This window comes from Ovis aries, chromosome 3 (assembly GCF_016772045.2).
Source record: "Ovis aries strain OAR_USU_Benz2616 breed Rambouillet chromosome 3, ARS-UI_Ramb_v3.0, whole genome shotgun sequence".
Taxonomy (NCBI): Eukaryota; Metazoa; Chordata; class Mammalia; order Artiodactyla; family Bovidae; genus Ovis; species Ovis aries.
This window is the reverse complement of record NC_056056.1, coordinates 217,431,881-217,455,724: the sequence shown is the minus strand read 5'-3', so window position 1 is coordinate 217,455,724 and position 23,844 is coordinate 217,431,881. Positions and strand designations below refer to the sequence as shown.

Genomic DNA, 23,844 nt, shown 5'->3' with positions numbered 1-23,844 from the left:
TTTTCAACATAATTTTATCCATAGAGCTAAATGCCTCTCAACTTGTACGTAATTTACTCAATTATAACGTCAGACAAGTGCAGCGCTCACAGCAGGTACAAATGGGCTTTAAAAAGTTCCTGGTGGAAAGAGAGCTGATTGATTGCCACTCACAAGTAATAAAAGACTTCTTTGGACCCAGAGAAGGTGGAAGCTTGTCTCTGCTGTCTGCTAATTGTGTGATGAGCTTCAGGAAACATATCAGCAAATCAGATATCTTACTTGTAAGAAAGGAATAAGAATATTTACTGACCCAGCATGGCTGGTACGAAAATAGTGTAATGGAGGTCTAACCCTTAGGCTGAGAATGTGACTGGCAGATTTTTCAACAGACAGTTTGCATACTAACAGCTTACCAGAACCATATCCAGGTATTGGCCCTTTGGTTTGAAGGTCTGGGAGCCCCACATTCAGAGCGTTGGGTACCATGTTGTCCAGATGTGGCTTGGGCCCAACGGGATGAGATGGCGAATGCTTCATGCTGGGCTGCCTCTGCTGCTGCTGCTGCTGCTGCTGCTGCTGCTGGAGGGCGCTCACCATCCGAGCCAGCTGGAGGTGAGGAGGCCCAAGGGAAAACAGATACATAATAAGACAACATCGACAGATACATGATAAGCCAACATCCGTTTCCCCCATCAGAGGTTAAGCAGAGATGTATTCCCACATCGAGCACTAGGGGGCCCTTCCAAGGCCATATACCTGCTGTTCCTGCTGCTGGCGAACGGCTTGAGAAAGCTTCCTCTGGTTTTGTAACAACTGCTGCTGTTGCTGCTGCTGCAGGAGAAGCTGACATGCCTACAAAGTAAGGGAGAGAGAACCCAAGTTTCCTAAGGTGGATTTACTAGGAAAACTGCAAGGGTTTGTGAGCCGAATCAGTGTCCATGAGGGAAGTACCACCAAGATCTTGGCCTACTGGTCAAACTGAGTGTGCTTAAGAGTTGAGCTGACGTATCAACCCTTAAACACATGAAATGAAGCAAGTAATAATAATAATAATAATAATAATAATAATAATAAAACCTTTTGGCTATAGGAGGAAAATCTGCTACTTACCAACTGAAACTGGGGAATCTGTGGAAGCTGGCTCAGCATGGCAATTTGTTGAGGAGATAACTGGGGCCCCACGTTGAAAAGACCTGGATTCAGGCCACTGTTGGGAAACTGCTTAAGCATTGAGGCAGAAACCTAGTCAAGAAAAGGAACTTTCAGAATTTATCAAAATAAAAAAAATTTCTGTGTTGTGTGAAAAGAATCTCAATAAAGCTAAAGCAAGCACTGTTAACATTTTCCTTGAAAAATATTTATGAAAAACATTAAACAATTGGGAGAAATATACCAAAGCATTAACAGTGGTTATCTTTTGAGTGGTGAAGGTTATAAGAACTTTTTCATTCTCTTTTTAGACATTCCAACTTTTCTACAATGAAAATTATGAATTTTATAATCAGGAAAGTATCTGCAAGAAAAAAATGAATGACAACATAACTTTCGTCTTAGAGGTTATTACTGGAAACGTGCTATAAAAACATTCACTGAGGAGGGAGGTGGGAGTGGGGTTCATGATGGGGAACACATGTACACCCATGGCTGAGTCATGTGAATGTATGGCAAAATGCATCACAAAACTGTAATTAGCTTCCAAATAAAAACAAACAAACAAACCCCCAAAACAGTCACTGAACCCAATGAATCAGTGAGTACCATGGAGAACAAACTTAGTCCCTTAATATCAATAGCATTCTGGTCAAAAATTTAGTCCTACAGGCAAACTGCATGGGCCTGCCATTTCTAAGCAGTATGACTCAGAGCAAGGGACTTATTTAACTTTTCTGAGCCTCACTTTCCTTATCTGCAAAATCTGAGTAAGAATAAAATTAACTTCAGTGGCTGTTTGAGGATTTTTATGAGTTAGTTCATGTCAACTGCTTAGAAATGCACTCCATATATGTTCCTATTATTCCACAGTGTGGTTCTTCAGATGTCCACAATGATTACACCTACCCCTTCATCTCATCCTAAGGCTAACTGGGGTCAGTTCTCTCACCTGTGTATCATTCAATTTCTCAACCCATTCATTTCTCATTTACAGAGAAGCCATTTTCTGAAGTTTTCTAATACTGGGTAGATCTCACCATCACTAACTCATCTTTTAAAAGCCATGCTCTCAACAGTTCCTAAGATCTCAGCTTCTCTGATCGTATCTGATCATCTCCCAATTCACATAGTCCATTAAAATCTACAATATTAAAATATGTTTTACTCTCCCATGCAATTTTTAAGCAGCTGGGTTTATAAACTATTAATTTATGTCTGAGCCTTAGGACCTTACATTTATCTTTATATGCCTGGCACACAGTAGATGCTTGATAAAACCTACAAGATGAATGAACCTCTCTTATATTTTAACTTATTAATGGTCACTTCACCAAGTTATTTTCTACCTGTTATTTCACTTATTGTCAGTTTATGTTTCCCATCTGGTCTTTGATGGGAACACTGAACAGAGCTGAAGATAATCTAGTAGCATGCTACTAAAAGCGTCCTTCCGATCTGAAACTGATCAGTCCAGGAACAGTCAATCATTTCTAATCAACACAACTGTTTTAGCACTTAGCCTATATTTTTTCATCTTATCTAAAACAAAGAGACAGCTTGTCAAGTGACTTGTCAAAATAGAGACACAACAACTTTATCATTCCTATAATCCAACGTTTTTTGACCAATCAGTGAAGAAAGTGGGTTATGTTCAAACATGTTAGCAAACTATGATTCTTGATTTTTAGTACATGTGCTCAGAAATCACATTTTTGATCATCTTGTCTAGAATCTCACTTAGAATCAGCACCAAGTTCATCAGTTCTTCAAGCCACTTTCCTTGTTCTTTCAAAAAAAAAAAAAAATTAAAAAGAAATTGCTTCATTCTTCTTCCTTCCTGGCACAGGAGGAAAAGTTCTTTCCCATTTCTGATCTGAAGCTCCAAACAGAGGGGCCTCCACCTTTACCACAGCACTCTGGGGCCTCTTTCCCTTACTTCTTGGCAGCAAGCCCCTAGGGAGGACTGCCCTATTTCAGTTACTAAGGGGGTACATACGGAATTCAGTATTAGGAAGCTCGCATTCTCTAGTATCACCTTTCTCGGCAGCACAGGGAACATTCAGGCCCCTGGAGGCCTTCCCCCTTTTGTCTTAAAAATTCAGAATTTGGGCAGAAAAGAGGGAGGTGTCATTATTTAAACTCTCATCCTTGAAGACCCCCAGCATTCTTCAAAGATCACAGAGAGGGGTTCTGCGATTCTTTTCACAAATTCTTTCTCTGTTGAAGGATTTAACTCATCTTAACCCTTATTCTTAATAGAAAAGACATAAGCAGTAAAATTTTTATTCCCACTTAGTCAGCCTTATACAGAGAGTCCAAAGCAATGGTTCCTTTCCCAGTCACCACACTGCACCAAACCAAGCTCTGAGACACTTTCGACCTGCCTACTTTTTTGTAAGCCTCAGCTTATTTTGTGTTTTAACCCTCCAGCGTGACATTCACACACATTCACTCTTGCTTGCACACCCTTACTTTCTGTCTTTTAAAAATGCCCCTATAAAAACTTGAGTCATCAGAAGACCCATGGGGGTGTTCCCATCTTATCTTTCTTTAGCATCACAGTCAGATCCAAATTCTTCTGCTTCCTAATACTTTTGAGTCACTGGTCTCTGCTACATTCTCAAGAATACCTGCGTATCTTTTCTTTGACACTTTCCAGTCTAAAAACATCCAAGTTCAAATTTTCTATACTTGGCTCACCAACTTGTTTTCCTTCCAAGATCTCAGCACTTTCACTTAAACTATCAAGTCTCTCATTTTGGAAAGTATTTTGACTTAAAGTAATGGTTCTCCCAGATGCTTCCTTTCCATTCTCTATGAGATGCTGAGTGTTGTCAAAACCTTGACACTACTATATGTAAAAAAAGATAAACAACAAGGACCTACTGTATAGCATGGGGAACTATCTTCAATACTTTGTAATAATCTATAGTGGAAAAAATCTGAGAAAAGGACAGATATGTAGATACAGAAAACAGAACCACTTTGCTATGTATCTGAAACTAACACAACACTGTAAATAAACAATATTTCAATTAAAAAGAGACTGAAAAAAAAAAAACCCCAACTCTTTATTTGATTTTCTATTTAACAGTTAGACCCCTGGCAGACAGGAGCTCAAAGCAAGCATACCATGGCTGTGCACTCTGCCTCAGCACCAGCTTAATGGCCAGCATGAGGGATCCTCCACAACTCCCGTCAAATGATAATTCTTCATCTCTCCTTTGAGTTCACCCAAATGGGCACTGCTGCTGCTGCTAAGTCTCTTCAGTCGTGTGCGACGCTGTGCAACCCCATAGACGGCAGCTCACCAGGCTCCTCTGTCCCTGGGATTCTCCAGGCAAGAACACTGGAGTGGGTTGCCATTTCCTTCTCCAATGCATGAAAGTGAAAAGTGAAAGTGAAGTCGCTCAGTTGTGCCTGACTCTTCGCGACCCCATGGACTGCAGCCCACCAGGCTCTTCCGCCCATGGGATTTTCCAGGCAAGAGTACTGGAGTAGGGTGCCATGGCAAATGGGCACTAGTGTGACTTAACTTACTGTCTCTAAGAGCGTAGCTCTAAGCTTATTCTATTAATAGGGTTTTTCCTTCTCTCAGGGGGAGGGGGATGTCTGGGGCAGGTAAGGAGACCATGAGTGGAGATATGGCCTACACTATTATACCATGCTGGGACGGATTGGGGGCAGGAGGAGAAAGGGACGAGAGAGGATGATACGGCTGGATGGCATCACTGACTCGATGGACGTGAGTCTGCGTGAACTCTGGGAGTTGGTGATGGACAGGGAGGCCTGGTGTGCTGCGATTCATGGGGTCACAAAGAGTCAGACACGACTGAGGGACTGAACTGAACTATACCATATTCTAATCCAGAGTCTTAGACCACTATACCTCTGTGACTCATGAAACCATATTTACTACTTTCAGTGTGAATCTTAAATTCATTTGGTTTAGCAAATATACTAGGCTGAATCATGTTCCCCTAAAATTCACGAGCAATTGTGATCTGAGAATGTGGCCTTATTCAGAAGTAGAATCTTGGTAGACAAAATCAAGTTTCAGATGACAACATACTGGATTGTAAGAGGCCCTAACCCAGTGATTGGTGTCCTTAGAAGAAGAGGAAAAGACACAGAGATGGAGAAGAGAAAGTCTAGACACACACAGGAAGAACGCCACATGAATGAGGCAGATAGGAGCAATGCATTTACAAGTCAAAACCACCGAGCCCTGCCAGCAGCCACCAGCAGCCGAGGGCATGGAATAGACTCCTCTGGAGCCACCAGTAGGAACCAACCAACCCTGATGACACCCTGACTTCAGATGCCTAGCCTCCTGAACTTAGGAGAGAATAAACGTGTGTTGTTTTAAGCCACCCAGTTTGTGGTCATTTGTTGCAGCAGTTTCTAGGAAAGAAACGAATACAGTAATTCTGCTGGTAGGCCTGTACCATCTGGTAAGTTAAGCAACTAGTCTCGTGTGGCTATTTGAGCACTTGAAAAACATGGCTTACCTAAGTTGAGATGTGTTTTAGACTTTGTAAATTTTTTTAAAACATTTGGCTGCACAGCATGACTTGTGGGATCCTAGTTCCCTGACCAGGGATCAAACTCAGGCCCTGGCAGTGAAAGTACACAGTCCTAACCACTGGGCTGCCAGGAAATTCCCAAGATGTGTTTTAAGTATAAGATACATACCAGATTTCAAAGATGCGACTTTGAAAGTCTAAAGGCTTTAAAAAAAGAAGGTAAAAATTTTAATATAAAATGTTGATTACAGGTTGAAATGATAATAATTTAGATATACTGGACTAAAGAATATATATTGTTAAATTAATGTTACCAGTTTCTTCTTATGGTCCATGGAATTCTCCAGGCCAGAATACTGGAGTGGGTAGCCTATCCTTTCTCCAGTGGATCCTCCTGACCCACGAATCGAACCGGGGTCTCCTGCATTGCAGGTTCTTTACCAACTGAGCTATGAGGGAAGCCCTCAGGCTAAAGAATATATGTTGTCAAATTAATCTTACCAGTTTCTTATCTTTTAAATGTAGCTACTAAAAGCTTTAAATTCCATTATGTGGCTTGTGTTACCTTTCCACTCGAAGTGCTGCTTCAGGCTGTCTGCACTGATGACCATTGTTTCTAACTTCCTCTCCAAAGCTTTCCTCTATGATTCACAGGGAAATCTCCTTTGCTTATTTTGTTTCCCAGCCTACTGGTTTCCAAAATAAAGAGCCATTGTCTGAATTGTCATTTCTCCTCCCTTCTCTCAGGTTTAAAAGATCTACTGGATAAATTGGCTGGTCTCTTGATCACCATTTCTCTTCAGTCTTGAGAATAGCTGACATCCCTAACCAGGAGCCTATGATCCCCCCAGCCATCTTACTATTCCTACTACTCACAATTAGCTAAAGAAACCACCACTCAAAGTAAAACATGCCCATGACCCAGAAATACCCCAGAGAAACTCACCTGAGGAGACAAACAGAGGAATATTTGCAGCAGCAATGCTCAAAATAGCAACAATCTGGAAACCACTCAATAGGTAAGTGAACGACGGTATATTCATACAGTAGAGTGCAATATGAACCACAATTGCCCAAATCAAAATCTTAGAAGCAATAAGAAGTTAAAAAATCAGAGAAGGTTATATACTGTATAACTTTATTACATAAAGTTCAAAAAAGGGAACATGAAACAATATAAAGACAGACACAAAAAGACTATAAAGAAAAGTAAAGAAATGCTAACGCAAAGTATTTTTATACTTTACTTTAAATGCCAGCATCTCATATGTTCTATATGTTGACAGTCATATAGACTATCAAGGGACTTCCCTGGTGGCCCAGTGGTTAGGAATCTGCCTGCCAATGAGGGGGACACAGGTTTGATCCCTGGTCCAGGAAGGCTCCATATGCAGCAGGGCAACTACTGAGCCCATGTTCCACAACTACTGAAACCTTGCACCCTAGAGCTCGTGCTCCACAAAGAAAGAAGCCACTGCAATGAGAAGCCTGCTGCTCACCACAACTAGAGAGCGCCCACACATGGCAACAAAGCAACATAAGAACAACATTAATTAAAATTTATAAATAAATTTAATTTATTAATGAATTGTTTTAATAAAATAAAATTTATAAATAAATATAAAAACAATAAATAAAATTTTAAAAAGTAAAAGATACATTGTTCATAATTTTTTTCTTTTTGTTTGTAATTTTTAAGAAAAGACTATCAAGGTTGCCCTTTGAGGACTTCCTGTCTAGCCTTGTTCAGCTTCTCTCTTCAGAGTCACGGTACTGTCCTCCTCCAGTGAATATAAAAGGACTAGACAGATGCTTCACTGGGTTCCTGGGCAAGTGGCTATTCATACCTGGGTTGCAGAGTAATTAAAGTGCAGGTCTGCACATTTCCATAGCAGGGAATTAATTATTCTGGCTTAAAAGCCCTTCAATCTCCAGCTGGGTTGGAGAAAGTGAAGCTCGAGTTGGAGTCAATATGGCATTAAACAAAGAATTACAGGTGCAAAAAGACAGCAATTTAAAACCAAGATAAAAACCTCTAGAATAGGTTACTTTTGGAACATTTGAGAAACGGGAGGAATAAGACAAGGGAGAAAATCCATGGTCTGGAACACTTGTAAAAAATCTCAAAGATGAGTTTCGATGTTTTCTTCCCACATCTACATTAATTATTGATCATCCCTAGAAATCGGTTAGAATGGATGTGAAATTTGATAATATTCATCAATTTTAAATGTTTGTGTGCTTTGACCCAGAATTTTGTTCTGGGCAACTAAATTTAGAAATGATGTGGGCAAAGATAATGTATAAGGATTTCTCCATAGCATTAACTTACAACAGTGAAAAAATTAGAAATAATTTAACACCCAATAACGGGGAAAGGCAAACCAAAGCAAGCTTACTTGAAAGAACATTTGCCTTCTTCATTAAGAATGACTGATCCAAAGACTGTCTTAGGGATGAGAAAATATTATGACCCAATGTTAACAAAAACAACAGGCTATCGTGACCATGAATGCAACTATGTGAAAAGTGTGCCTGAATATGAACAAAGTCTGATCTGGTGGTTGTGTAAATATAACTCTTGTCATTGCTTCCAGTGGGGTGGGAGGGTAGGTTCAGAAAGAATATTTTCTGCACAATCCAAACTTTCAGTGTGGTTATTATATTCTCTTTACTTGATTTTTTTTTTAAAACCTACTCAACTGTTTAGTCTTTTAAAATATGTAAATGTCAGGAAAAACCCTGAAGATTCCATTGTTTAATATTTTGCCCTCCTTATCTAGATAGCATATTCAAAAGCAGAGACATTACTTTGCCGACTAAGGTCCGTCTAGTCAAGGCTATGGTTTTTCCTGTGGTCATGTATGGATGTGAGAGTTGGACTGTGAAGGTTGACCGCCAAAGAATTGATGCTTTTGAACTGCGGTGTTGGAGAAGACTCTTGAGAGTCCCTTGGACTGCAAGGAGATCCAACCAGTCCGTTCTGAAGGAGATCAACCCTGGGATTTCTTTGGAAGGAATGATGCTAAAGCTGAAACTCCAGTACTTTGGCCACCTCATGCCAAGAGTTGACTCGTTGGAAAAGACTCTGATGCTGGGAGGGATTGGGGGCAGGAGGAGAAGGGGACGACAGAGGATGAGATGGCTGAATGGCATCACTGACTCGATGGACCTGAGTCTGAGTGAACTCCGGGAGTTGGTGATGGACAGGGAGGCCTGGCGTGCTGCGATTCATGGGGTCGCAAAGAGTCGGACACGACTGAGTGACTGAACTGAACTGAAACACATTTTGCTAAATAAACACATTTCAAAAGTGTAGGGGAACACAAGTACTTTTCTTTTCCAAATAGAGCAGATTTGGTCATCAAGAGATTTGCAGCCCCCAAGTCTCTTAGACTAAGTTAACTGTGCTTGTCTAACAATTCCACTTTCTAGATCATTCTGAAATGCATCTTCCCGTGACTTGACATCTGCTTACTGAACTCAAAACACACACTCTGCAGGGTCTTTAGGACGCAGTAGTGAACAGAGCAGACACAGACCCTGCTACTTTGGAGCTTACTTCACTCCTGGGCTGGGGGTGGGAGGTGAGGGGTTAACAGTGGTCGTGTAATGTACACAGCCCTGGATAGCCTCCCTGATAGGGTGGGGCTGAGGCAGAGCTCTGAAGGAAGTAGAGAAGGAGCCACATGGCAATCTGGGAGAACAGCATTCCAGAAGGATGTACTGCACTGGGGGCCAGTTGGCTGGAGAGGCCTGAACCAACAGGAGAGCAGGTGTGGGAGGCAGGGAGGTAACCAAGAACCTCAAAGATCACAGTGAAAAGTTGGCTTTGCAATCTCTGAGAGAGGAAGCCAGGAGAGCAGTGCCCTTAACCTTCCGTGCTGACAGCAATGTTCTACATCTGCACTGTCCGTACATTAGTCGTTAACCTGGTGTGCCTATTTAAATTTATATCTATTAAAACTAAAAATTCAGTTCTTCCACTCCATGAGTTGCATTTTAAGCACTCACATGGCTAATGGCTACCCTGGACAGTGCAGTTTTAGAGTGTCAGTCTGAACTCTGGGTGGAAAATGGACTCGAGGCAGCAAGTAGGGGATGAAGCAGGGTGGGACCAGTCAGGAGACTGTGGCCATGGGAGGGAATGGTTGGATGCTGGATGACGTTTTGAAGGGAAGATTTGTTGCTGGACTGGTTGCGGGCTGTGAGGTCTTTGGCCAGAGCACCTGAAGGATGAGAGTGCCATGTTCCTGGAAGAAGAGGATGTCTTGAGGGGAGAGTGGGATGAAGCTGAAGTTCTGTTTCAGGCATGTTCACTTCAGATGCCTATAAGGCATCCTAGTGAAGATGCCAGAAGTCTGTGGAGTTGCGAAGAGAGAACTAGGCTGAAGTCACAATTTTGGAACTGTCAGTATTCTAAACTCATTCCACTGGGTGAGATCACCTAGCAGTAGCTGTAGGTGGTGAGGAGAGGTTCAAATATTGAGATTGGGGTACTCTCATGCTTAAACATGGGGGAAGTGAGGATGAGCTTGTAAAGCAGACAGAAGACAAGGCAGATGGAGAGCTAATACAGAGTGTGACCGAAAGCCAAGTGAGCAGTGTCAGAGAGGAGGACGTGATCAACTGGGTGAAAGGCTGATCATGAGGAAAAAGCAACTGGGGAACAGACCACTGGAATCCACAACACGGAGATCACCGGTGACCTTCACAAGAAGGTTTTGACTCCCTCAGCCACAGTCGTACCTAGATTCCTGCACTAGCTTCGTGACTGAGCTCCTTTGCTTTAGTGATTCTGTCATTCACACATGCCTTCTGTACCACCGTGCTATCTTGCCTAATACTTTAACGTCTTTGGCAGGAGCAGCTAAACTCTAGTGAGCAGGTAAGAATCACCTGGGGGTAATGAGGTCCCAAGACACAGTGCCTCAGTAGACGGAGGAAGACCCAGAAACTGTATTTTTAAACAGCAGCCAAAATAATGGTTACCAACCACGGTAACCAAAGGACAAAGTTCAAACTCCTTAGCAAGGCAAACAAAACTGTTCCAAATGTAGTCCCAAACTTTCTGACAAGCTCCTTCCTGTTCCCCTCTAGGCAGCACACCTCTGCTTACACAAGCCCAGACTAATAACCGTGCTTCCCCATACTGGCCGTGTTCTTCCAGATGTTACTACCCCTACATAAACTTCTCCTGTCTCCTGGAGGGCACCTTTTCTCCAGCCATGCCCAGGGAACTGACTCAGGCGTCAACGCCACTACCAGTGTGAGGCTCCACCCGGCTCCCCGACCCTGTTAAACATTTCCATACATTAGCACATCATCTGCCAACTATGCTGCCACCATCGCCACCAACTCCAGGAGGCTGCCATGGTAGAGACGGCCTCTTCTTCATCTCGGCGCTGCCAATAGGCAGTTGACACTGGATCACCATGGCTGACTGCTGGCCTGACACCCAGGCACGCTGGCCAAGTGCTCTAAGAGTCAAAATGCTGCTGCTGTAAAGTGCTGGGAAAGTCAGGAACAGCTCTGTCTACCGGGGACTTGAAGGATGGATGGAACTCAGAGAGAGGGAAGGGGAAGAGGGACAAGTGGACTCCCAGACAGGACTGATGACGGAAAGGGGGCACAATCAACATTCCTTCTCTACTAAGACGGACAGAGACTCAATGTTACAAGCAACACCTGAAATCTACAAATTATGGTTCCAAATAAATATTTTTGACTTCTTTCTCAAAAGATGTATCAAAAAAAAAAAAAAAAAAAAACCCCCAAACAGAACCTTATCCTTCACAACGTGTTGGCTGGATCTAGTAAGCACCTTACCCCCTTTGATACAACGAACAGACCCAAAGCTCTAAATCTTGATTCACACACTAAATCCTTACTCCAGCTTCTCAGCTTTTATTTTTCTCACAAAAGGGTATGAGGGGCAGTATGTGGTAGATTGGCACAATTCTCTTACCTATAAACCCCCAAAAAACTCAATGACCACCTCTTGCTAATGGAGGGCCCTAAAGGGTTCCCATGGTACCCAAAGGACTCTGTCCTATGCAAAGCTGCTCTGTGAACGAGTTTCTGCCACCTCACCAGTTCTAAACCCCCCAAGAGCACCCAGTCAGTATTTTAGTACGTATCTCCTCAAAAATTTTAAGAATAACCCAGAACCTGGTGCTTCCCTGAATCCTTGAGGGCAACCAACTATTGAGTATTGATGCATTAGAATTTATACGGTAGTTTTAATCATACATACACAATTAAAAAAATCAATATAGTATTGGAAAAACATACAGGTGATCTAAAAGGCATTATAATTATAATGTTTTTCATGCAAAAACATCTACTTTGTACGCATGATAAAACAAAGACAAAAAACAAGAAATGCCATCCTGTTCTAAAACTCTTGATCCTTGGCATCTGGATTTTTCACTTTAGATGGGTAACTGTTATTCCTTTTATGCCCACAAACCCAGTCAGCTGACAACTGGTAACCACCTGGACTTTACTTCTGAACTGTGGATCCATGAAGTTACTTACCTGGGGGGAAATGAACTGGGGAGGCACTTGCGCCCGGAGATTAGGAGAAGAGTTCAGTGGCTGCACGGGGGTGTGCACGCCTCTCGATTGTGCTGTGCTATTTCCAAACAAACCATGATTGCCACCCTGTGAACAGAAGAGCGGCAGTGAGGCCTTTTGTTAACACGAGGAAATGCACAAAGAAACAGTTCAGGTCTCCTATCCCTCAGAAGCAGCATCCTGTGTTCCAAGGAATCACAGAACGTTGGAACTGGAAAAAGTTCCTGACCTTGGGATAGTATTCAAATTCAATCATGGGCATACCATCACCACCCTGCAGCCTGATACAAACCAAAAGGGATAAACTTAGTGAAATGTTAGAAAAAGCACTAATTTGTTGTTACTGAAAGGTAAAGGAAGTGTAACATTTATACAACTACTTCTTTTAAGATTGGGTTTACAGAATTTATTCTCAAACTATATAATCTGAGACCCATTTTGAAAGGCACTTGAGTAAAAAATGCAGGACTGTGAATAATATCAGCTGTAAAACAATACCATGATATAACTTCTCTAAATTGGCTGATTTGATCACAAAATCAGTGCCATTCAACTGTGAGCCTGGCTCCCTGAGGACCCTACTCCCGATGTGAACACCCTTCCCTGTCTTGGGCTCTCCTTGGTCCCTTCTTTGGTAAAGGAGGAAATGTAAATCAGTCCGAGAGTGAGATAAAAGAGGAAGAAAGGGGAAAAGTGAAAAATCATTCCTGGGACACACAAAGCATTACTCACCTGTAACTTCTCATTGAAATGTATGAGTATTAGTCAAAAATTACAGCCATTCATTAGATGGACTATTATGTGGCTACTGAAATAATGGGACAGAAGTATATTTAGTTTCCTGATCTCTGAAAGCTAAGTTAAAGAAAAACAAGAAGGGCTGTATAAAAAAATGTTTTAACTCTGTAAAAAACAAAAACCAATAAAACAAGCTTAGGCCCCTGATTTCTGAAGGATCAACTGGCTGAGGCACTTCTAAGACTGTTGCAATTAGAGAGCGGGGCTACATACGATGGCCCTTGAAATCATGTTCAGTAAGACCTGACGCTGCGTTGCCCCCGTATGATACAGTTTTCTACACCATCTTCACTCAGCCTCTGCAAGTGCCAGCTCAGAGGTCATCCTCATCAAGGATATCTTCCCCCTGACCTTTTTCCTCATTTTACATTCAAATTCATTGAGCCTACCTCTATGTTTTCAAAACACCTGAAATCTCTTTGACAGGCTCCACCATCAAATCATATTATAGTTATCTTCCACCCTGTCTTTCCACCACCAGCTTCAAATTTCCCTCTTTGTATTCCCAGAAACTCAATCAAGCCCTGGTCTGTAGGATGAGCACATCATTTGCAAACATCCACGACCCACCAATTTCACACACTTGTAAAACGAACATCCCACCGAACATCATTGGTGAAGACGGCTACACCACCACTTATACCCAGTCTCTGGGCTGAGGTTGCCACCACCATTCTTATCCCTGGAATTGTGGGGATTTAGGTAATTTTACAGAAGAATTTTATAATGACATCATTAAGTTCTAGAGCACTAAAGATATTTTGATGGCTTAATGATTCAAAACAGATTAAGGGGTTGCTTCAGGGAAATTAATGAACTTAAAAGCACTGAAAATAAAAATGACTGAAATGGCAATTAAAATCTATGTATATCTCATAAAAGAAACCTGAAGATTCACCATGAATTTTTAATCTCCCAAAGGACTGTTTAAACATGAAAAGACCTTTAGTTCTAGAAACTTCAACATCTGCACCTCTCCTGTCGTACTAATCAAATCTGTCACTCTTGAGGTGAAATGGCTCAGCTCTAACTTTTCTGAGACCCTAGCAGTCAGGAGCTTAGCTCCTATAATGAAAACAGGAAACACTTATTTTGCTCAGACTATTCTGCTAAGATGGTTCTTATACTTTATTATCAAATAATGACTTAGTTAATAGATGTCAATTATTCATGGAGGGGAGGGTCTTTGGATGGTGGGGTTTCTGACAGCTAAACCCCAGACCTATGTTTTATAAGGCTCCCAACCTGCTTTGTAGGGGTTATTTTAAATCTCAGCCTTTCTGGTAAGAGGTATTAGTTTTTTTTAGTTTTTGTAAAATCAATCCCTACTTTCCTATTCCTAATAGAAAGAGCCCATTCTACTCCCACCAAAGGTTTTAGGTTTCCATGATCAAGTGTCTCGTAAGCCACACCAAGCACTCTGATGGATAATAACAAAGGTAAGTCAACATAAGTTTATACAAAAAAATACCTTCTCTTTCTTCTTAAAAACAAAACCCTTTTTAGATCATTTTTATTCATTATTAACTGTTAAATCTTCCTTTTTTGGGGGAGGGGGGCCACACAGCTTGTGTGATCTCAGTTCCCTAACCAAGGACTGAACCCAGGCCTCAATCATGAAAACCCAGAATTCTAACCACTAGGCAACCAGGAAACTCCCACCTTCTCTCTCTTTTTAATGAATTTATTTCCAGTACCTCTTGAAAAGAAACAAAGTCTGGCAGCATAAGACCCATGTTTCTGCACAAAGTGAAGCACTGGGACCATTTTTTAATATGGAACCTTGGCATTATAAGTTGGTCATCTTCTTGGCTCAGAAGTAGCTATTTTGCACAGTAATGTATAGAATGGTAATCATACAAATTCAATCTTTTTAAAAACTATATTTTGAGATTAGGAAAACTGGTATCAAAAGCTTTATATATTTCTAAAAGTTCACTGCTGTGTGTGAGACTTTTATGATGACCTGAACCTACTAATTATTGGTGATATTTGCCCCAACTACAGTGGTTTAACTTAGAAAGGTATATAAATTAAAAACAAGGCTATTAAGCTGATCGAAATCTTCTGTGATTTGAACAAAACTCTTAAATTTCAAATTATGCAGTATATTGCATACTTTTCATGAAACTCCTCATGAAAACAGTATTAAAAAAACATAACCTTATTTGGATAGAACATGTATATAGCAACTTGGTTTACAATGGACTTAAAAAACTGAAGAGGAATGACCTTTTTTAAGAGTCCAGTGCACAGCAAGTTTGGTCACTTACATTAAAGTTTATGTACTAAAAGTATCTGATAATCAGGTGGTCCTGGGAGTATATTTATAATCACCATTCACCAACAGTGTGAAGACTATGTTATATTTTCTATAACTCAACCCAAAGAGCCCTCCTCCCCACCAAAACTGATACAACTGTTCCTCTCTGTTTAGATAAACAATACAGAGCCACCACGTCCTCTGTGGAAATGTTAAGAAAAAGAGTGAAATATAAAGGAAGAAAACAAAAAATTACCTGTAACTCCCAACCCAGAGTTAACCAATTTGAACACATGGACATAATATGATCCATTTTTTAAAATGTGCTAAGGCAACAATCAGTGTAACATGCTAAGGCAACAATGAGTGTATGAAGGATCTACATAGAGTCTGAGGACTATGGAGTAAGAAGTGTTTTATACCAGCTTTTCATTTATATATGAAAGTCATCATGGGAAAACAGAATGGCTACAACTGATAATTAAATGTCTTTCCATGATATCCAGAGGTGAAGGCCAGAAGGGCAGCTAAGTAGTCATGGAAATAAGGCTAGGAAAATACTGCTGGAGTCACTGTCACGAAAGAATTGTCCCCAGATTTCTGGTTTTCTCCACAAAAACTACAACAGAGCTACTGCAAGGTGACAGACAGAGGCCGGCTGCATCCGCTCAAGCCTGCAAAAGCAAAGAGGCATTACTACGCCGGCCGTGACAGGCCTGTTTCTACTGCACAGCCTTCCTTGGAGGACTGGCAGATCCAGCTCTAGGAAAGGTGCTACTCTAGCCTGAATCAAACACTGGGCAGCATGCGGTCTTCTTAAAGCTTCATTATGTGAGATATGAATTACCTTTGTCTGAGCAATTTTATATCCGAAGACACTGCATTTCTAAGCTGCCATAACCCTCAAATATTTAATCTTATTAGTTCTGGTGCTATTTTTTAATTAGCAATTACATTAGATTGAAAAGACATCAAAGGTAGTACTTGCTATTCAATCTAATGTTCAAAATGGCAAATATGTCACTAAATTAGATAGAAGGTACCTGTACAGCCTCTTTAACATTTTCCTAAGCAAGCAACTCACTAACTTATGAAGCGTGAACTTATGACCAAAAATGGGAAGACAAAAGAAACAGATTTAAAATAAAAGCCATGTTGAGAAACATGAAGAGAGATGGGTTCTATGGGCTGAAAGAGCTAAATAAAAAGCCTAGACTTAATATCATTCTGTGCATTCAGTAATCAACAAATTTCCCAAGACAGACAAATGATGCAATAAACTGCAGACCAGGGCCAAGGCGAGGCCACGGCCAAGCAGTTATAAATTTGAGAGGCCTCCTTACTTGTCTAGCAGCGAAGTTTTGGGGGTTGAGCCCTGTGCCGATTGCTCCAAGGCTGACGTTGGGTAGTGTGGAACCAGAGGGAGACAGCTTGTAGCTGGGAGAAGGGGAGAAAGGAGAGCAGGGAGCCTCATCCCCAAGGCACCCATCTTGATTGGAGAAAGGCAAAGTCAGCTGAAAAGTAGTAGCAGTTAGCCAATCGCAATGAGTGTTGGTTAGTGAAGCAACAGAATGCAAGAAGGGAAAAGAGAGACACCAGGAACAAACAAAGTTAGAGTGTATTAGCAGTAAACGAGGATAGAATTTGGATCTGATCATCACCATCATACTTTGCCCAACAGACACCATCTGTCATCCTCTGCTATAGATTCGTATCCTCTAAGTTAGTAACACATTCTGTCCATTGCACTACGATAAAAATTGCCAGACACTTTAGTTTCAGGGATCTAATATTGATGACTCTAACTATGTGGCTGCTGAAACAGAAGCCAAAGTCATCTTCTTATGAATATGTCTGCTGTTTGGACCAGCATCAGTGGTTTCAAAAACGTGCCAAATCTACAAATTTTGGTTTTAACTGCCTTCTGAAGACCAGGAATATCACAAGTTGGTATTCTGAAACAAGTAACGACCTCCTCCATTAGAAATGTTAAAAATCCAAACAGATAGGTATAAATGACTTGTTTAAAGCAGGTAGTTGAGAATTTGAACAGGATATGATCATAACTAAAAACAGATCATTAAGGAAATGGAGAAAGAAGACAACAGAGTTTTTTTTAGGAATAGCAAAGGAAAAAGTTTTGGGTCATCTTGACAAAACTAAAAGGCAAGGCCTTAGGAGACCTAGAGTATTTGCACAAGATTCAAAATTTAATTTGCAATTGAACAGTAGCAGGAAAAAGAATTCAGGATAACTCTGTCTCTAGAATTTCTTTTATATGTTTTCAGTGTGCATTTCCCACACTATAGTCAGACCGCACCCCCCTCAAACTTCATAAACTCCCCAAAACTCAGACCTTGTTCATAGTACTTGCATTCTAAAGACAGATGGTTCTAGCTGCTGCCTAATCACCTGTCAACATCAACTATTTTCATGTCACCGTTCAAATGCAGGTGATGCTTGTGTTGCTTTTTTTCCCCATGCAGTTCAGTAATTCTATGCTTCCTTCTGGAATTAAATATGAAAAGACAAATGGGAACCAAAGTGGTTATCTTAAACCAAGGATTCAACTCACCTTCTCAAAATAAGGCCCACTATCTGTGGTTCCCATGTCTTTGGAATTAGGTGGACGGAACCCAGATCGATCCTTCCTCATGATATCATTAAAATCCCCGAGATTCATTGCTCGCTTGTCCACATCAAATTTTTTATCTGGAAGGCTCCCTGAAAAGTAACACAGAAAGAATGAAAATATTAATCCTCAATGTCTCCCTCATGACCAAGAGTGACCTGTCCCAACACCCTCTGTAGCGTGCAGGTATAGACCAGAAGAGTTCTCACTGTTCAGGCTGCTGATGGTCCTCCCTGAAACATACAGAAAGTGAAGTTGCTCAGTTGTGTCCAACTCTTTGCTACCCCATGGACTGTAGCTTACCAGGCTTCTCTGTCCATGGGATTTTTTAGGCAAGAGTACTGGAGTGGTTTGCCATTTCCTTCTCCAGGAGATCTTCCCAACCCAGGGATTGAACCCAGGTCCCCCACATTGTAGGCAGAAGCTTTACCCTCTGAGCCACCAGGGAAGCCAATGGAAGCATACACGGATGCTTTAAAAAGAAAAAAAAAAAATCTCTCTAAAACCCTCAACATATATCAGCTGAAGCTGGTTTTCTATGGAAGACTGAAAGAGTCTTAGGGCTAACCTAGTCAAAATCTAACTAAAAAGATACTCAAACTAGTTATTGACATGTTTGATGAATATATCTTGCTTTTATATTCAAATGTCCTCAGTGAGAGGATGTGTATCTTGTTGCTTTTTTAGCATCTGCAAGACAAATAGTTCCAGCTGTTAAATGTAATTACTAGGACTACAAACAGCAAAGAGGCATGGTAGTTGCCCTGAAATTTAGAACTCTTGAATTGAACATGGGCAATGGTTGCTGGTATAATGCCATCTCCCAGATGCAATGACTATTCCACTTTCTTCCACATGTCTATGAATTTGCTGTTGTACAGTGACATGCAACTCGTTTTTCAGTTATTCTCCTATTTAAGAGTATCACAGATCACAGGCTGTTTCTTTTATCTCCCAGGAGTGTTTTCTTTTCTTCCAGATTTGATTCTTTCTTAAGTTCTTCCAGGTGAGCAACAGCATCACTGCAAAGAGCCCCCAGATGAAGGGCTGATGCTGCACCTGCTCTACCTGCCAAGGGCAGTTGGTCCCTAATATGACTCAATATGCCAGCAAATTTGGAAAACTCATCAGTGACCACAAGACTGGAAAAGGTCAGTTTTCATTCTAATCCCGAAGAAAGGCAATGCCAAAGAATGTTCAAACTATGGCACAATTGCACTCATCTCACACGCTAGCAAGGGCTTCCCTTGTGGCTCAGCTGGTAAAGAAACTGCCTGCAATGTGGGAGACCTGAGTCCAATCCCTGGGTTGAGACGATCCCCTGGTGAAGGGAAAGGCTACCCACTCCAGTATTCTAGCCTGGAGAATTCCATGGACTGTATAGTCCACGGGGTTGCAGAGTCAGACACAACTGAATAACTTTCACTTTCACATGCTAGCAAAGTAATGCTCAAATTTCTTCAAGCCAGGCTTCAACAATACATGAACTGTGAACTTCCAGATGTTCAAGCTGGATTTAGAAAAGGCAGAATTGCCAACATCCACTGGATCATTGAAAAAGCAAGAGAGTTCCAGAAAAACATCTACTTCTGCTTTAATGACTACACCAAAGCCTCTGATTGTGCGGATCACAACAGACTGTGGAACATTCTTGAAGAGATGGGAATACCAGACGACCTGATCTGCCTCCTGAGAAATCTGTATGCAGGTCAAGAAGTACCAGTTAGAACTGGACATGGAACAGACTGGTTCCAAATCGAGGAAGGATTATGTCAAGGCTGTATAGTGTCACCCTGCTTATTTAACTTCGATGCAGAGGACATCATGAGAAATGCTGGGCTGGAAGAAGCACAAGCTGGAATCAAGACTGCTGAGAGAAGTATCAACAACCTCAGATATGCAGATGACACCACCTTTATGGCAGAAAGCGAAAAAGAACTAAAGAACCTCTTGATGAAAGTGAAAGAGGAGAGTGAAAAAGCTGGCTTAAAACTCAATGTTCAGAAAACTAACATCATGGCGTCCAGTCCCATCACTTCACGACAAATAGATGGGGAAACGGTGGTAATAGTGGCTGACTTTATTTTGGGGGGCTCCAGAATCAGTGCAGATGGTAACTGCAGCCATGAAATTAAAAGACTCTGGCTCCTTGGAAGAAAAGCTACGACCAACCTAGATAGCATATTAAAAACCAGAGACATTACTTTGCCAACAAAGGTCCGTCTAGTCAAAGCTATGGTTTTTTCAGTAGTCACGTACGGATGTGAGAGTTGGACCATAAAGAAAGCTGAGTGCCGAAGAACTGATGCTTTTGAATTGTGGTACTGGAGAAGACTCTTGGAGAGTCCCTTGGACTGTAAGGAGATCCAATCAGTCCATCCTAAAGGAAATCAGTCCTGAATATTCATTGGAAGGACTGATGCTGAAGAGGAAACTCCAATACTTTGGCCGCTTGATGTGAAGAACTGACTCAATGGAAAAGACTCTGATGCTGGGAAAGATTGAAGGCGGGAGGAGAAGGGGACGACAGAGGATGAGATGGTTGGATGGCATCACCGACTTGATGGACCTGAGTTTGAGTAAGCTCTGGGAGCTGGTGATGGACAGGGAAGCATGGTGTGCTGCAGTGCATGGGGTTGCAAAGAGTCGGACATGACTGAGCTGAACTGACTGAACTGATGACATCTCGGTGCAGACAGGCCTGGCCACCTGAGAATGACTCTGGCAGGGTCACAGACAGCTTGTGTTTGGCCACAATATTTTATTTTTTTATTTTTAAATCTGGATTAGTTCTCAATATTTAAAACTAAAAGCATAAAAGAATTTCTGGCCTCTCTTGAGAACAGTGGAGGATCCAGCAAAGCTGAGCATATACTCGTCCATGGCAACAAGCACCAAGAGCAAAGGCCAACTCCTTCATGTGGTATACAGGTTCTCCATGGTGAACCAGTGTCTTTCAAGTCTCAACTGTTCACACCTGGCACACACCGCTCATTTACACTCATTTACACTTCTTGATTCTTGTCACTAGTTTTCAATCCCTACCTAGTGTCGAGCACAGTACCTTCCACAGTGCAAGTTGGAATATGAGTCTAGGAACTGCACCCATCCCAACTCAAAGCGAGCAGGGATCCCAACAAAGGATCACAAATAACAACACATTCCACTCGTTTAGTGGGAGGATACACACCTACAGACAAATCCATTTTGCTACTTGGGTTATCTTCAGTTTGACTCTGGAAAAAAAAAAAAAAGAATAGTGAGGGAAGATTAAAGTCTGGAATTAAACACTTCAATCAGAGAAGAAACAGCATTATTCATGCACGAACTACAGCTTACTCTTACTTTACATTTAGGACTATACCAGGTCCTTGGAAACAAATCTTCAACTGGAACGAAGACAGTAACATTTTTAATAAGAGTAATTTTCACTGCTGCTAGGGCCTCTATGGAGAAGGTGATGGCACCCTACTCCAGTACTCTTGCTTGGAAAATCCCATGGATGGAGGAGCCTGGTGGGCTGCAGTCCATGGGGTCTCTAAGACTCCGCCACGACTGAGCGACGTCACTTTCACTTTCATGCACTGGAGAAGGAAATGGCAACCCACTCCAGTGTTCTTGCCTGCAGAATTCCAGGGATGGCGGAACCTGGTGGGCTGCCATCTATGCGGTCACACAGAGTCAGACACGACTGAAGCGACTTAGCAGCAGCAGCAGCAGCAGCAACAGTGCCTCTATTCCTAAATTCAGTTTTCACATCAGATTAGCTTCAGTAAATCTATGGACAGAGTGATAGCTAAACAGCTGCTTGGAGAAATACACCCCTGTCCTCAAGTTCCAGCCAGCTCAGGATCAAATTTCATGAGTGGCAGCCAAATGATGACAACTTCTTCTCGTGACTTGTCAAGTCATCAAATCTTGCAATGTGCAGCCAAGTCATCTGTCTTTTGGCAACCAGGGACACGGCGTCCCCATATTGCTCCCCAAAGACCAAAAAATTAGAAGTTCTACAAAAATTGTCTATATAATTAATCACAAATGGTTTCCCTAGTCATTCTGCTATGGCTAGTTTTTTTTTTTTTTTAATTATAATATTAAAGTGGGTACAGTAGTCAGCAAAAGTTATATACATTTTAAGTCCTTGGCTCTTTCTTCCCTAACCTTCTAAGGAAAGATACAAAGACTACACATTTAAAAGCTGTAACCTTTAAATACTGGAGTATTTCATTAAGAAAAAAGGAACAGAGAAGAAACATTGCCTCATTCAAATCAGGAACGTTGCATAACCAGTTTCTAAATCTGTAATTTTGTACTATATATGGCAGTGGTCTTAAAATTTGTACTAAATGTAAAAGTTGGGATATAGTACACCTATGAAAAAAGAAAACTTACCAGCAATCCCATATTTGAAAACTGTTTGGCAAGAGGATTCATCCATGAATCACTGTTTCCTCCTTTGAGTGAGCACTACAGAAATGAAATATGTAACCTCAGAATCAAATAATTGATTTCAACTTCCTGAGTTGCAAAAAAGTACTGACTAGAAATGTAAAACCAGAGTTTACCTTTTTCAACCATAACTATTTCTCTTTAACTATAGTTATCTTGATAGATCTGTTAGTATAAAAAAGTAACAGGCCTTAGTTACATCAATGTTTTCATTCTTGTTCTATTCACTGCACTGAGTTAGAAGTAACTTGAAAAATAAATGGTCAGCTAGGGCTTTCACCCTATAAAGGGTCAACATCAGATTTTCTAAAATATAACGCTTGCAAGCTAGTACTTTCCCTCTCAGTTCCTCCTTGTAACCCAAGCCAGTTTCTATTAGGAGTCAAGAAAAAGTTTGATGCCAGTGCCTGTTATTTGGAAAGGAGCCTATTTAAACTGGTCATTACTCTCTATGTGGATACAAGGAGGAGCTCATCCACGCAGCACTTTCATCTGCTTGTTTCAGAGTGTTAAGGACACGGGGCTCTGTAGAAAGTGGAAAGAAGTCAGCAGAAGACACCATCACCAAGTTCACTGCAAAGGCAGGCAGGTGCGGGTTTTTGTTTGTTTCTTCAGGGGACAAACTAATTTCTCTGCTGAACAAGGAACCAATCGTCAGCTCCACTTTTATTTCTATGGAGAAGGTGAGTGGGAACCTGGTAGGGGCTGGAGATGATGGGGCTTTGTGCACGTGTGCATTCTCCAGGTAAAAATTCTGTGTGTTCTGATGCTACTGCTCATGTCTATTTTATTTTTGAAAGTGTTAAGGTACCTCTACAGGTTTAAAGGTCAAAAAAGCCCTCCCTGGAGGGAGGAATGGTAGTTACTGTTTAATGGGTACAAAGTTTCAGCTGGCAAGATGAGAAGGGCTTTGTGGACAGATGTCAGTGATGACAGCACCACCATGTGAATGCACGTAATGCTGCTGAACTGTACACTTATAATTGGTTAAGACGGTCGATTTTACATCATGGATCAGAAACATGCGCCCACTCATGCACGCACACACACACACACACACACACACACACGAGTCAGAAACATGTGCCCGCACACGCGCGTGCACACACACACGGGTCAGAATCATCAGTCACGGAACAGAAACATGCGCCCGCGTGACACACACACACACACACACACACGCGCGCGCGTCAGAATCATCAGTCACGGAACAGAAACATGCGCCCGCGTGACACACACACACACACACACGCATGCGCGCGCGTCAGAATCATCAGTCATGGAACAGAAACAGTTAATTCCCAATTAAACTCATTGAATCTTGGCAGTTCCCTGAGTGGGCTAGTACCTTTCACCTGGTTGCTTCCTCAGCAGTCTTCCTAGAATCCGGTCTCATTATTAATTTGTAAATAATAAAAAGCAAGCCACAGTAGACTAGACGGTGCAAATGTATTAAAAATGTT

The 23,844-nt window shown here is 41.5% G+C and overlaps 1 protein-coding gene across 11 annotated transcripts in view; it reads right to left on the bottom strand.

Moving 5' to 3' along the window:
* Window positions 1-23,844, bottom strand: part of TNRC6B (trinucleotide repeat containing adaptor 6B) — a 261,892-nt gene that overhangs the window by 30,623 nt on the left and 207,425 nt on the right. For 10 of the 11 annotated variants that reach the window (XM_012175680.4, XM_060413567.1, XM_060413565.1 and 7 more), the window contains 7 exons: window positions 22,325-22,399; window positions 21,123-21,168; window positions 17,876-18,024; window positions 12,201-12,326; window positions 1,093-1,224; window positions 739-834; window positions 396-588 (listed from right to left, as the gene is read on the bottom strand). In XM_012175680.4, coding sequence (XP_012031070.2) covers window positions 396-588; window positions 739-834; window positions 1,093-1,224; window positions 12,201-12,326; window positions 17,876-18,024; window positions 21,123-21,168; window positions 22,325-22,399 — 817 coding nt within the window. Of the gene's footprint in view, window positions 1-395; window positions 589-738; window positions 835-1,092; window positions 1,225-12,200; window positions 12,327-16,643; window positions 16,815-17,875; window positions 18,025-21,122; window positions 21,169-22,324; window positions 22,400-23,844 lie in introns of all 11 variants that reach the window. The other variant, XM_060413569.1, reaches the window with a different exon arrangement.